The 15,942-nt window shown below is 33.1% G+C and overlaps 1 protein-coding gene across 4 annotated transcripts in view; it reads left to right on the top strand.

Moving 5' to 3' along the window:
• LOC129906024 (roundabout homolog 2) overlaps positions 1 to 15,942 on the top strand; it is a 323,929-nt gene that overhangs the window by 275,935 nt on the left and 32,052 nt on the right. For all 4 annotated transcript variants that reach the window (XM_055981648.1, XM_055981650.1, XM_055981647.1 and 1 more), the window contains exons 12-14: positions 1,118 to 1,278; positions 4,667 to 4,748; positions 8,702 to 8,872. In XM_055981648.1, the coding sequence (XP_055837623.1) occupies positions 1,118 to 1,278; positions 4,667 to 4,748; positions 8,702 to 8,872 (414 nt within the window). The remainder of the gene's footprint in view (positions 1 to 1,117; positions 1,279 to 4,666; positions 4,749 to 8,701; positions 8,873 to 15,942) is intronic.

Here is a 15,942-nt window from a genome sequence, read left to right as displayed (position 1 = left end):
AATATAAGAGCCTTCTCACATTAATATTAAAAAAACGAGTTTTATCCTCAATGAAAAGGACTCTAATTCAAAAAAAAAAAAAAAATGTATATTAATACGCTAATGGATAAATTCATGTTAAAAAAAAAAACAGAAAATAATGTTCTTAATATCTTTTCACTTTGGTATTAAACTTCAAGCTCCATTAAGCCTTTTTTCATATATATATTCCTAGATTTATATGTATATTCACAAAAGCCCCTCAGTTAAAAATACCATAGAAACAGTATTTATGTATGTATTTTTTTCGATGGAATATTATGCCCATCCAATGAATCACATTCACATCCTTCATCCGTCTCATCATTTTGCCGAACGCAACGTAACGCAAAAAAAAAAAAAAAAAAAAACAGACAAATTTAAAATTCAAATTTTTCGAATATAAATTCCCGCTAATTGGTCACGGCTGTGTGAAGGCTGTAAATTCGTAGCAATACTTACGTAGGCATAAAAATAATGGTGGCTTGGCCCACATCCTCCTCATCATCGTCATCGCCATTGCCATCATCATCGTCATCGTACCGGTCGTCGTCGTTGTCCAAAAACTCCCAGAGCATACACACATTATTCCACATGTGATGTTTCCAAATGGCTATAATTACCCCTTTTAACCATGGTAACTTTTGGACGCAATTTCCTCTCCCAGAAGTGTTTGTATATATCCTTTTTTTCCCTCGAGCCTGATTTTGTCGTTTAAAAAAAAAGCAAAGAAAAAAGAGGTTTTTGATCGAGTAAATTGGCCTTTAATGCCGTGCGCCCATCATTATTTTTGTCGTTGTGCGGAACTCTTCATGATGGTCTCCATACTCATCCTCCTCGGGACAACAGGATTGTCACTCAATCTTTTTTCTTGCATCCATGTCAATTTATGTCAATTTTGCTTGAGTAATTTATAACTTTTTGGGGTCCTTGCGAAAAAGACTGACTGACTGACTGTGGTGCGCGGTTTGTTCCAAAATATGTAGATAGGACACCAAAGAACCCTCTCCACACTTAGTCATTAATCAATTGACTAACATATGTCGTTCAAAGTGTGTTTTTTTAAATATTGTTGTTGTTGCTTTTCGTTTCGTTTCAGGTTGAAAAAATCAGCTCATCAGTTCTGCATCGATCTCCGGATCCGAGTACATATCCAGCACCGCCTGGTACACCAAAAGTGCTTAACGTTACGCAAAAGAGCATTACACTACGCTGGACACGAAGTCAAGAGAAGCCTGGAGCTACCAGTCCTATAATCGGGTAAGTTGTTCGGATTTTTTTTTTTTTGTTTCTTCTTATTTTTTTTCTGGTAGTTTGCTTATATAAAAGGACGTAGTTAGCAAAACATTCATGTTCAATTAACCAATATTCTGTATGGAACACTGCGAGATTGAACTTTTTTTAAGTGGTTTCTACAAGATATATAGTTGTTGTATGTACGAGTTTCGGAGTCGAGTAGAGACCTGTTACAACAACTGCGGAAGATATTTTACCAAATGATTTTGTAGCATTTTGGGAGAGAGAGAACAGATGGTCAGCTAAATAAGGACTTGTGACATTATGTGCACAAAATCACAAACAGTTCGGTATAAATGAGTTGTACAGAAATTCCAGTAGATAGAGACTTTTTCGCTTGGTAACTTAATTCGCATTTGAAATTCCTTTCAAAGAAGTCAATAGATTCAGCTACATGAATTGGTTAACAGTCTGTTTGGCAGATATGTTCTTAGGCAAACAGATAAGCAAGTTGAAAGAAAGTTGAAGATTTGTATCACCTTTCGAATTTTTGGTGGCAGAGCTGTCACATGTGACCTCTAGGCAAAGACAAAAATTGTGATTCAGTAGTTGATGAGCCATAATGAAAAACAACTCTACTTCCACTTCTGTCCCAATCCCTGCGAAAAGAAATTTCTTTTGAGTTCTTTAATAGACTTTGTGGTGAGTTACGTTGGCCTATCACAATTCTTCCCCTGGCTGAAGTAATCCACTTCGAATACCGAAATGTCAGCCAATTTAGTGAATGCAGAGAGCAGAGCTTTGACTCTTCTCTATCTCTTGCTTTTGATGCAATCCCCACAAACAAACTTACCACTGTAATCTCTTAGAAGTAAGTGGTGAGTTAAAAATTGTGACCCTCACTCTTTATTCCGTTTTTAGGTTCGCATTTGTATCAGTGAAACAGTCAGTAATTCCTTAAATATCCGATAGGAATTCAATCATATGTCCGTAATTCACGAATTTAAAAATAAATTTTAAGGTGTAAACTCCGTGGTGAACTGCAGCAGCTACAGTCATCCGATCCGTGAGTTTGAAACAGTGACCTACTACTACGATGTTATTTTTACGGGAAGAAAAAAGTTACTGGCTGATCCGGATTATACTCCTAGGCTCGATCATTTTTACGGGAAGAGGGGTAGTAAAACGCCCCTGCATCTCTTATGGATCCTATGGTAAGTTTGACCCTGGTTATAATCCAAGGTACCTACTACCAATTTCAGAAAAGTGTTACTTACGTTCCACTTTTATTCCAATTTCTGCTAAAAACTTCTGACGAACTCTGTGGTGAGTAAAAGTTCCTTACGATTTTAACTATCTGAACTAAGAAATCCTACCCCTATCATTCTGAAGAAACTCTATTTCAGTTGAAGTAGCACTGGGATGAAGAGATCTATTTCGTTTTCCTTTTCACTCACTGTTAAGTCTATCCCCAGCTCTCTGGTGAGATTTTTTTGTATGGATCGCAACTTTCAACCATACCGTTGGGAACCGAAGTGGTGAATCAACCTTATTTCATTACAAGTAAGATCATGACACACAACTCTGCGTCGCCTTGTTTCTCACTACCTGTCAATCCATCTTTAATCGATTCGTGGTGTGTTTTCAGAAGTTGACAGAAACCGACACTTAAGTCTTTGTTTTTTTTTTTTACTTCTTTCTCACTCACTGGCAAGCCACCTATCCTCAGCTGTGTGGTGAGTTTTATGATAGAAATCGCAACTTTCTGCCATACCGTTGGAGACCAGAGGCCTTATAACTCTGAGTCACCTTTTTTCTCCCTGTCAAGCGACCTCTAATCGGTTCGTGGTGAGTTACAGAAATGGTAGGAATGGAGAAATCTGCCCGAGTACTGGAGATTGAGCTAAGGCTTAAGTCTTTATTTCGAACACTTTCTCTTCAACTTTGTGGTGAGTATTCTATTAGGGATCGTTAGTTTCTACCATTCCTTTGAAAACCGAAATGGTGAAATGGTGATCTCATCAAATATAGGACAATGATTCGCCACTGGGTGTTGCCTTCTAACTCCTGTGAAGCCACCTCTTGTCAGTTCGTGGTGAGTTCCCAGAAGGTGTAGAAATAGATAAATTTGCTCGAGTACTTAAGGTGAAGGGATTTGTCTTTACTTCGACTTCTCTCTCAGTCTTTGCCCAATGACATTTCGTAATCTCCGTGGTGAGTTTTTTGATCCGTCAGGGTCCCTGAGGTAAGGGTAGGAGATGTGAAGTGTACGTTAAGTTTTTATTGGTTTTGAAAAATAGTGGAACTCCGTTTTTTTTTTGAACAGACAAATCCGTCCAGAAACTCAATTTCAATGGAAATAGAGCCTTAGATCAGTGCCTTGACTTTGTTTTCTAGTTTAACGAAGCAAACAAGGTGTGGTAGGTTTCCAGGTCATTGGTTTCCTCTTTCGATATTGACGTTGATATACTGCTCTGTTGGGGGCGAGAGATGAAAAAGAAACTGATTTCAATAGAATCGCGATTTTCGATTGACCATTTCATGTCAAGCTATTTCTCATCGATTCGTGGTGAGTTTCTAGAATTCACGGGAACCTGTATATTGCTGGTTGATAGAAAAATTCAATCTTAGCTCAGAGCTATGACTAAATGATCTTTTTCAACTTCCCCCTGAATCTCAGCACCAAGAACCTCACTCGAGCTTTATTGTAGATTCTTAGATCAGTTGAATACATCTTTATTTGGACATTTTCTTGTTAAACACACTATATTCCCCCAGGTGAACCCCATCCTAATCAATTCGTCGACTTACGTTCATTATGCAAATTCTTTCCACACACACAGGGGACCTTGCAAAAAGAGTTTGATTACATTTTCTGATGCTGCCAAAAGACCCATACACGGATATGGTTGACCATCTCCAAGAGGCTCATGAGATTTTGGTCCCAAAGGTCTCGCTGCGGCATATAGATACTCTATTATGGTGATGGTAAAGCAGCAGCCTCTTAATCAAAGACCGCAGCAGAAGCATCTCCGGCGTATAATAGATTCTCTTAACTCTCCACCAGTTCCCCCCCTTACCCCCTTTTTCGCTTTAGGGTTAATTCATTCGGAATGTGCACTGGACCGTGCGTTGGTGCGCTGGTTGGTGCCTATGCCAGAGCTACCGCACTCTCTGATGCTTCTTGTATCTTTGCAAGTATCTATTTTTTTTTTTTTACTCTCGACTCCTTAAGGCTCTTAGCATTGTGTTCATGGTCATTATACTTTATCATTTGTACATATATAGGTTATTGAATGCGAAATGTATCTGAGAATAAGATTTTCTTCTATTTTTTTTTTCTTTTCTTTTTTTTACTTCTATCTATTCGTTTGGATACTACTTGGTTTTTTTGGCCTTTCGGGAGGCGCAGCTATACGGTGGAGTATTTTAGTTCGGATCTTCAAACAGGCTGGGTTGTTGCCGCACATCGTATTCCTGATCAAACAATAACGGTAAGTTGTGTTATTTTATTTCCTTTATGTTATATAAAAATTATTCTATCGTACATTGAAACATTTGCGTGTTTTTTCGACTCAGTGAATTTGTATGTAGGTTAATTTATTTTTTAAAAAATATGCACAAGGTCTCTACAGTGGGTTGCTAGGCTAAATAGACTGGACACTGATATACATATGTACATAATTTTTTGTAGTTAATTTCTTCATCGTGGACTTTTTTTAAGTGGTAAAAGGCAATTGACAAGTGGCAATTGACAAGTGGCAATTGACAAGTGGCAATTGACAAGTGGCAATTGACAAGTGGCAATTGACAAGTGGCAATTGACAAGTGGCAATTGACAAGTGGCAATTGACAAGTGGCAATTGATAAGTTTCAATAAGCAAGTAGCAATCGAACAAGTGGCCTGTGGTGGGTGGCAAATGTCAAATAGGAAGTAGCAAAAGGTAAAGAGCCAAGTGAAATTGGTCACACAGACTTTGACAAATTGCAAATTGTAAGTGGCAATGAAAAAAGATAAAGAATCACGAAGTGTCTCAATAAGAACACTCGTTTAATTTTTCGAATAAAGACACTTATTTTTTCTTAATAAAATTTCCCCAGTGCGACGACGACGCACACTGGGGAAATTTGTATGGCAGTGCGGAAAAAAATCAATAAAAACTGAACCATTGAATCGATTTCGACGAAATTCAGGGAAGCGAGTTTGTAATTGCGTTATTGTTATTATTCATGTCCATTCACTGCTACGCCCCTTTAAAAATTTTTAGAGAGTAATAAAGAATTCAGATTTAAAATTTACTTGTACTTATAGCATTTTTTTATATTATTGGAACCACCTTAACGATTTTAACTACATTTATTGAAAAAGAATAACTCATTGTAGGTACTGTTATCGAGGTCCACATTCACGCAAAATAAAAAAACACGAATTATAGTTAAAAACGTCAAAGCAAATAATTTGATGTCAAAGACTTCTTTGTAGAACGTTTGAACCCCTACAATAATATATCTTGCTTTTTTGAAAATAATGAATTTTCAGTGAATTAGAAAATTTTTAAAATGTTTTTATAATTTTTTTTTTTAACTTTGACCTCGAATATCTTTAGAATGGTTAGATTAATAAAAAAAGTTAATAAGACCTTTTTTGTGGAACAATCTATTTCCTACAAGAATATGTGTTGCGCGTTTGATAATTATAATTTTTCAATTTATTACAAAATTAAGAACAAAAAACGAATTTTTAAAGATTTTCTGGATTTTTGGACCTCAAATATCTATTCATTGGTTAGATAAACGAAAAAAGTGTTTGAGACCTTTTTTGTAGAGCGTTCAATTTCCTACAAGAACATGTAAAGAAATTTTCAAAAAAGTTGATTTTTAAAATAATAATTTTTTTTAGTAGAAGCTTGATGTAAAAATAGAAAATTGCGGAGCGAAGGACCTTCCCATTAATATAAAGAGCTCATATTTGGTGTGTGTATTCTAAAGGTGTCTAGCAATCTATTTTTCGGAAAACAAACTAAAAAAAAAAGAATTTCGATTTTTTTGATCCACCCTATACAAATTTTTCAAGTGTTTATTCTTTTAAGACAGCTATTACTTTCTCACCTAATTCTGATTCTGATTCTTCTTAATAAAGGAAGGAGTCAGATGATCTATATTTTTTAATAATGATTTCAATTTAAATCTATCCTTGAGACATTCCATAAGCTTTCTGCTTAGATATTAGTATGAAATGCTAAAAAAAAATGCCATTTTTAATAAAATGTATAATAATAAGACGCATAATCCCTTTTCACACGTTTTTAATTTGGCACCTGCTGGCACCCAAATTTGGCCTCTATCGAAATATAATTTCATAAGAAAAAATTTTTTTAATAGTCTCTAACTGCAGGCAAATGCATATCAGGCGAAAAAACATAGAAATATCTAGGTGAAAAAATATATAGAAATAACTGAGTTTAAGTTTTTTTTTTAATTTTTCGAATGTCACAGTGAAATATGCCACAGTTGCAGCACTTTCCTATTCATGATTTAAAAATAAATGGTTTTTTCGTGTAATGAATCAACTAAGAAGAACAGTAAAACAAGAAAGATAACCCTGATTAGAAGGAGGATAACTATTTCGACTTCAACTCCGACTCCTGGAACGAGGACCAATCATTTAACTAAAAAAAAAAAATAATAATATAATTTCACGGAAAAAAGCCATTTGGTATCGTTATTCTGACTTAAAAAGTATTTTCATGATATAAAACACACCGATGCTATAAGCGTATTCGAAACGTGACGTCATAGATTTTTTTGGCTTTTGAATTTAATTAAGAATATTAAAATCTATTAGAAGCGTATATTTTGGCTCAACGAAAAAATAAATACTCACTTTTATTAAACATTCTAATTTTTCATTTTATCATTATCATGTTTTTTTAATATTTACTTTAAAACATAATTGAAAACAATACCTATAACCCCAAAGTAAACAATTTTTTTTTTTCTGAAAATAAAAGCACAGCTAAAAAAAATCCATGAAATAAGAATTCTAAAAGTGTGTTTGACTTAATTTGGAATTTTTTGGACTCTGTTTTCAGAATTCCCTCAAAGAAACTTTGACATGAAAATCAGGTTAATTTGTTTTGTAAAAAACGGGTTAGTCCACTGTAGTTATATGTGCTGAAAAAAAGTATGTTTTTTTAGCTGCGTTCCTTTGGGAATATTTATCTACTGCTTAGTACTTCAAACAACTTTGAACTACTTTTGCTATATTGAAAAAGTAGTTCAAAGCAGTTTTAAATAGTAGATAAATATTCTCAAAGGAACACGGTTATTTTTTTTATTTAATTGAAATAAAGGCGGCCTTGTAAAAATGGACACACAGCAAAAACCAAGCTTTTTTGTATATTTTCACTTGAAATTTGGTACAAATCCTTAAAATATCATTCCACACACTGTACTTCGTATACAGAATTTTGAAAATATGTAATAAAATTTAGGCATTTGGCTAAAATTCTTATTATTTTTCTTTCCAAAATAATATTTTAAAGGTTTGAATCAAATTTCAATTTAAAATATTCAAAACTGCTTGATCCGTACCGATTTTTACAAGGCGCGTACAAAAATTCCCTAACAGACGCCATTTTAAGATATTTTTTTTTATGAAAATTTTTGTAATTACACCTACAAAAATTTTCTACGACCAGCTATTTTTCAATTAAAAAAGTCCTTAGAAACTCAACTTTTTCCGACACCTTCATTGGCTCCTTAAAATATGTTACAAATTAGAATCAAACTTAACTGAAGACTGCATATTTTACCGTTCTCAAATTTTTAGTTTTGCACCTTCAATTTAGAAATTTTTTTTTGGATTCAAAATAACAACATCTGCAAAATATTTCACGTTCCAAAATCGCGAAAGATTGTTAGGGTTTAGATTAGATAGAGTGAAGGTATTGGGCACCTAAAACGTTCCATTTTTTTTCCATTCATACAATTGAGCAAAAAAAAATCAATATTTACAAACAAAGTCTATTGTTTATGCAATATCAAAACCCAAATAAACTAAAAACTCTTTGTGCAACCCACTGTATAGATAGTTTTTGTATATTTTGTTTAGTTTAGTTTTTCATTGGTATGGTATCCTTCATTTAGAATACAACTTACTTTCCGCATGACCTGCCAATACCTCGGGGCATAATTTAATGCATAAAAATATTTAGATATGCACATAATAAATTTTTGCATCTATTAGATGCATTTATATTTTGTGCTGCAACACAGTGAGGCGAAAAAGGTCCTTGTTTTGTTTTATTTTTTCTTTCTATTTTGTTTAAATTGAAATACGAGAGAAAAAGAAATAAATATATTTTATTTTTTTGAATTGCAATTTTTTATCTACCTTTGTGAATGTTTTTTATATTTATACAATTTTTTTCATCCAATCCAACAGATATCAGGATTGAAACCGGGTACTTCGTATGTGTTTCTTGTTCGTGCTGAAAATTCACACGGTCTATCAGTGCCATCTGGGCTGTCGAATGTAGCAAAAACTTTGGGCACAGATTCGGGTGTGGTGCCACCAGGAGAATTGTCAGCTGCTAGAGATGTATTGAGTGGAAAGGTGAGTTACTCGAATTGCTCCTTTATTATTATTATTTTTTCTTTTCAATTTTTTGTTATTTATTTATTGTCACTATTTTTTTCGTTACTTAAAAACAATATTTCACTGTGGTTGTAGTTGGGCAATTTTTTGTTTGAGTAGGTATTTTTCTTTGGTAAATTGGGAGATCGTGATGCTGACAAATAAAAAAAAAAAACTAACATTGTAAGAGAGAGAATAAATATTTTCTTGAGCCTTTTTTTTTGGTTTTATTTGTTTTGTGCAATATACTACTCTTGTCTTATTGATTTATGAATGCAACTTCTGTTTAAAAATGGCTTTAAGTGAAGTAACAATGTTTAAGTGGCGTAACCGAAAGGTTTGGCGTTAACATTAATCAACAAAAAAAAAGGCTCTAATGCTGTGCTACCGCACTTAGATTTAAGTCTTTAGACTCTGTGCTAGTCATAATAACAATTGAAAACAAAAAAAAATTAATAAACAAGCTGTCAAAGTTCATTTTGAAGTCAATTTTGTAATCTTTTAGGCAATTATTTAGGCTTTTTAGTAGGAATTTTTATAAGGAAAAGACACTTTATAAATTAAAAGTTTTCGGCCATTATAAACAATTACAACTAACAAATAATCATTCCATATCTTTCAGTGAATTCGAAGTTTTTGCCTAGAAATGTTCCAATATTAATCACTTACTTACGTTATAAAACTTTGTCATAAATTGTTTTAGATGTGATCGTTCACTGTGGCGTATGCGTAATTTTTTTTCAAGATTTCGATTAATAATGATGTTTGTATGGCTATCCAACAAATGCTTTTGTTAATCATTGAAAGCCATAAAATAGGGATTAGCTGACTTAACTGACATTGTTTTGCCCCTTCTATTAGATCAGAAAATTATATTGATTTCGAAATGAAGACAATCTCCGAATAAAAAAAAAATACTTCGATTGCAAATAATACAACAACCCGAACTCCTACAAACTTTTGGTTTTCAGTTATGAATAGAGTCTAAAGAGCCCTTTCTTTTGAAAATTCCGAATTTTTAGACAAGGGGTACCCCTTGGATAATTTTCGAAAATCTTAAAAAAATAAATTTGTAATTTTTTTAGCTAAATGCATAACGATGTTCTCTGTGATCTCATATTAATCTGCTAATGGAAACATTATCAAAAAAAAAAGTTTTAAAAATTTTATGAAAATTGAATTTTATTCAATTTCGTTTTTGACATGATTAACTTCAAATACTTCGATATCTGTAGTTGGTTGGCATTTGAAGTGAGTTCAAGAAAAATGCTACTTTTTTTAGAGTCAAAATACATAATTGGATTAATAAGACCGTTTGTTTTTTTAGTTATAAAAGAAAAGTATACACTAAATTAAAACAAACCAATTGCATTAGATGATAATGCATTTTGAAGTTACGTATTATTTCGCAAAAATAAATTTTTTCTGATTTCGAAACGAAAAACTGCTCATATAAAATCGGTTTAAAACAAAATACCTTTAATGTTACCCATATCTCACCTCCCAATCTGCTTCCTGTAGTATTCATATGCAAAAAACTGAAAACTCTTTAAAAAAAATGTTCAACAATTTGAATAATGTATTTAAAAACACAATTTTTTTTAAACCATTTTATGGTCTTTACTTTGGTGATTACTCATCCCTTTGATTCAGAAAAGGCGTAACATTATTCATAAACCCCTTCTGTTCCGACAAAGCATTTTTTTATTTTTAAAATCGAATTGCACCTTACGGGGCCACACATCACACAGCAATATATTATATAAGAGCTATTCAACTTACATACTACTTTGCTAGATGCCCCCACTTCACCACACATTACCACCGTTTTTTTTTTTTTTTTTTTTTTGGTCAAATCACCTAATTTCCATAACAATCTCATCAACATAATGGGAGTAATAAAAATCGCCCTCAAAACTTATACGATATCATGTAAGACACACATTCACACCGGTCGGTCGTTCGTCCGACAACAAGGATATACTCGGTATATATTCAAACTATTCCTTATTCTTCCGTCCGTCGTCGTCGGTCGTCCGTTCGTCCTGGATAAACTAAAGGAGCCAAGAATGAAAATGAATTCATGCAAAATTTCTCGTAAAACTATGATGACTGAGACTGGAGGTAGGTACAAACATTTAGAAAAAAAAAAAAAATGGAAGGAGTTTCGAGAGAATTTTAGGTCGCGTGAAGCGTCTACTTGTCGAGAATACCCCGACAGACATATCCTGCCTTGTGGTCTACTATAGTCATGCTATAATGTACCTTACCTTTTCTTTATTCCTTCTATATGAACAACGACCGACTACTACGACGACCAACGTCGTCATCGTCTTCCTTTGGAGAGCAATAAATAATGGCTCAGTGCATACGACACATCAACGGGCAATAAATTCTCATATAGAGATCGTTTTGCATATACGATGATTGAGTACCGCATGCATGGCTGAGCTAGCAGAGCACTGGCTCTGGCTTGATGACTTGGTTGCCTTGGCACTGACTGGCTTGCTTTTCCAAAGGGTAGCTGGCCATGAAAATCGTTCGGAGTAAATCATGATTGTAAGCTTGATGATGTCAGCACATATGTGTTCGCACATGTGTGTGCATCGGACATGTTTCGGGAACACCTGAGTGCAGATATTAAAGTTTGATTTTTTTTTTTTTGGTGGAAGGAACAATGTCATTGTTATATCTATCCTGCTCTAATTGAGTTTGAAATTTTATTTATGGTTACCAATTTTGTTGATTCATTTGTTATGATTTCTTCTATGTAATTGAAAAAAAAATGACTACTACCTTTGTTTTGCGATATATTGTTTTAAGAAAGCAAATATTCAATTTACCTCGACAAATTGTTAATTTTACCATGGTATATTTTTGATTTAACTGAGATAACTAGTTGATCTTACGAAAAAATACTGTCAATTTTGTCGAATAATTTGTCAAATTAGCAAATTTTTTCGTTTCAAGAGAATTTGTTAAACTGAACATATTTTAGATATTTATTTTTATCAGTTTGTGTTGATAATGTACTTCTATATTATTAAAAAAAAAAAAAAACAACTGATGATTGCCTTTTTTATTGAATAAAAAACAAAACTAGTCAATTCAACTCAAAAAATTGTTGATTTTACCACCACATCTTGTTGATTTAACTGAGATAACTAGTTGATCTTACGAGAGCATAACGTTAATTTTGTTCCAAGAGAATTTGTTAAATTGAACATTTATGTACTTTAGATATTTATCAGTTTGAGTTGATAATGTACTTCTATGTTATTAAAAACAAACAACTGATTATTGCGTTTTTATTGAATAAAAAAAAAATCTAGTCAATTTAACTAGAAAAATTGTTGATTTTACCACGCCATCTTGTTGATTTAACTGAGATAACTAATTGATCTTACAAGAGCATAACGTTAATTTTGTCGGATAATTAGCAACTTTTTTGTTCCAAGAGAATTTGTTAAATTGAACATTTATATATCAGTTTGAGTTGATAATGTACTTCTATGTTATTAAAAAAAAACAACTGATTTTTGCCTTTCTTATTAAATAGAAAAAACTAGTCAATTTAACTTGAAAAATTGTTGATTTTACCACATCATATTGTTGATTTAACTGAGATAACTAGTTGATCTTACGAAAAAATACTGTCAATTTTGTCGGATAATTTGTCAAATTAGCAAATTTTTTCGTTTCAAGAGAATTCGTTAAATATAACATATTTTAGATATTTATCAGTTTGAGTTGATAATGTACTTTTATATTATTTGAAAAAAAAAAAAACAACTGATTATTGCGTTTTTTATTGAATAAAAAAAAATCTAGTCAATTTAACTCGAAAAATTGTTGATTTTCCACGACATCTTGTTGATTTAACAGAGATAACTAGTTGATCTTACGAGTGCATAACGTAAATTTTGTCGGATAATTTGTCAAACTAGCAACTTTTTTTAATTCCACGAGAATTTGTTAAATTGAACATAATAACCCGTTGATTTTACCAAGGCAAGTCGTTGATCTTTTCTGTCTAATCCTTTGATTTAATTTTATGAAAATGAAAGAGAAATTTATACATATTTACTTGCTCAAGCCGTTTCAAGTTAAGTGCGGCAACCATAAATAAAACTTAGCGCCGCAACCGCCACGTCATTCATTTACGTTAACTTCCTGTTTAATCAACAGACATCTAATTTTCACCATCAATTGCAAACAAAAAACAGAAAAAAAAGGATACACGTTGAGTATAACCTCAAATCAAAGATAATCATTAGACTTGTAGATACTTTATAAAAGGTGCACTCGAAGAGATCCGTGTGTTTTGATACTTTACCATCGTAAGATCTGCGTGGTTCGTATACACACAATTTGTGCAACACAATATGAGCATCACAGCTTCCACTATATGCAGACAGATCTTATTCCTATGTACCTATCAACTAAACCACCTTCATTTTAAGGCCTAGGTTACACTGACAGTATAAGTAAGTTGCTGGTTGGTTGCATTGCAACAACTTGCATCTCGGCTGTATAGTTTGCATCCGTTTTGCACACGATGATTCAGTGAACTGAAAGTCTCGCTCGTTTACAACTCTGCGGTGAATTAATTTAAATATATGAAGGTGCGCGATGCCTGCCAACGATAACTTGCGACAAAAAATACAAATTTGTATTTTTTTTTTTTTTTTTTTAAATTTTTTGTTTACATCCGACATTTGAGCCAGGAGCAGGGTGTTTGTATTGCATCAGCTACACATGCAGTTTGCTTTACAACGTACCTTATACCCTGTTTCCTGGCATCGAATGGTGTCAAAAACATGACGTGTAATGTGGGTAAGTGTGGTTTTTATGATACACGATACACTCGAGAGAGTCACTTTTTGGTATGGTAGAGATGGATGCTAGAACGCTAGATAGGGCTCTTTACCATATCAGCGCGACCGTGGGTTGTTTGTTGCAAGGTAGTTACAGGCGCGACGTGTATCTAGTTGAATGGAAGTTGTAATAAGCTGGTGGCAACGTTGAATGATGATGATGGTCCCTTTCCTTAGATATATATGTATACCAGGAAGCCATAGTGGCGATTTTATATGTACGAATGTGGGATTGTGGTAATGAGAAATTCATATTTTATAGAATACACATATTTGTTGCGAGGTGTTTAATTAAATTTATATGACAACCAACAGCTTTAGATATTTATCAATTTGAGTTGATAATGAAGTATTGGAGGATATAGTAGGTTCTCATATGGTGGTATCAATGAACTGAATTTCCTACCTTTTTTGAAAATTTAGTTAAGAACTTTAATTAATTTAATAAAAAAAAATAACATCTGCAATAAGAACAAAGGATTTCTGATACAATTCTGACATCAAGTGTTCGTGAAACGGTTTCTGTTGTGGAATCAAGTTACTTAGGCTTATTTTTGAATCAGTTGAGTCAGTTGAGGCCGTGAGAGCTATAGTGGCCAAACCGAATTTGGAATTTTTTTTAATAGATACAAACTAATACTGACTTTTAAAAATATTCTGTCTTTTTTTTATTAAGAATATATCTATTGGTATTCCATTCATTTAGATATTTTCAAAAAATTATGTTTAAAACTATAAATACTATTTACATCCTTTCAAGATGTGGATGTGGAACTTCAACGACAAAATATGATAAGCTAATTAAATTCTGATCTTGACAGCATTGTTCAATGGGGAATAAGAAATCGTGTAATATTTAATGCATCAAAAACACAATGCTGCTTACTATCATTAAAACGGAACTAAGAAACTTTCCATTCTCGGTATGAGTGTAACAAACCACTTTCTGTGGAACGAACACATATTCGATGTCGCCAAAAACGCTGCGAAATGTTTAGGTTTTCTCCGAAGATGCAAGAAATTCTTCTCATCTTCTGATCTAGCTGTAATCTATAAAGCTTACATTCGACCAAAACTTGAATACAATTGTCACATCAGGGCAGGTGCTCCGATAACGTATTTGAGTTTCTTGGACAGAATACAAAAACGTGCTTTCAAAATGTTAGATGATAGATCGATAACTGAGACAATTGCGTCCCTAGACCACCGACGTAATGTGTCATGTCTCTCCTTGTTTTATCGCTATTTTTATAAACAATGTTCAGATGAAATAGCTAGTTGCATTCCTCCCCTGAAAAAATTTAACCGTAATACTCGCGCTTCTAAGAATGCTCATCAGTTTGCCCTTGAGCCCAACTTCGGACGTACCGTCAAATACAGAGATTCTTTCTTTAGCCGCAACACACGAATGTGGAATATATTACCCGCCTCTGTTTTTCCCTGCCATTTTAATGTCCAGAGCTTTAAAACTAATGTGCATCGGTTTCTCCTTTTAAATCCCTCCCTATTTTCCTGAAGCTTGCACTGTGTTTAACATATTAAGGGTATTTAACTCCCTTTAGTGCGCGTTAATTATAAAAAAAAAAGCCTTGTGCCCCTTGGGGCCTGGGCTACTCATAACTTGAAGAATAAGCACAAACTTAACCAAATTTTATTTCATGCATATAAATTGTGGAAATACTGAAGTAAATGCTTGAGCATTCCCTCTCAAAAATCTCTTCAGACGTTTACTTTCCACAGCGCAAAAATTAAAATCCAACTACACATTATATTGTTCCTTGAAATCTATGGTATACAATTATGTGTACATTAGGGCGTTCGTTATTTAGGTTTTTCTTTCGAAAATCAAGTTCCTAAGTGGAAAAATTGTTTCTAAATAATTAAAAAAAATCGTCTAATTTTTTCTGATTTTGACACTAGATGGCACCCCAAATGGGTTAAAGTTTTTTATCATTTGAAATAGGTATGCGTTGACTTATGAGCCCATTTTTTTAGATATAGACTTCAATCAAAATTAAACAACGTTTTCAAAAAGGTATAAACCATTTTTCTGGGACCAGTGGTTTAGTCAGGACATACATGTTTTTTTTTTTTGTTGTATTTTATTTTTCATGCTATTTCATATGCTTGTTTTAATAAAACATGCTTGCTTTAATATACCTAAAAAAACCA

Source organism: Episyrphus balteatus, chromosome 1, assembly GCF_945859705.1.
Source record: "Episyrphus balteatus chromosome 1, idEpiBalt1.1, whole genome shotgun sequence".
Classification (NCBI taxonomy): domain Eukaryota; kingdom Metazoa; phylum Arthropoda; class Insecta; order Diptera; family Syrphidae; genus Episyrphus; species Episyrphus balteatus.
This window is presented reverse-complemented; position numbering and strand designations above follow the sequence as displayed.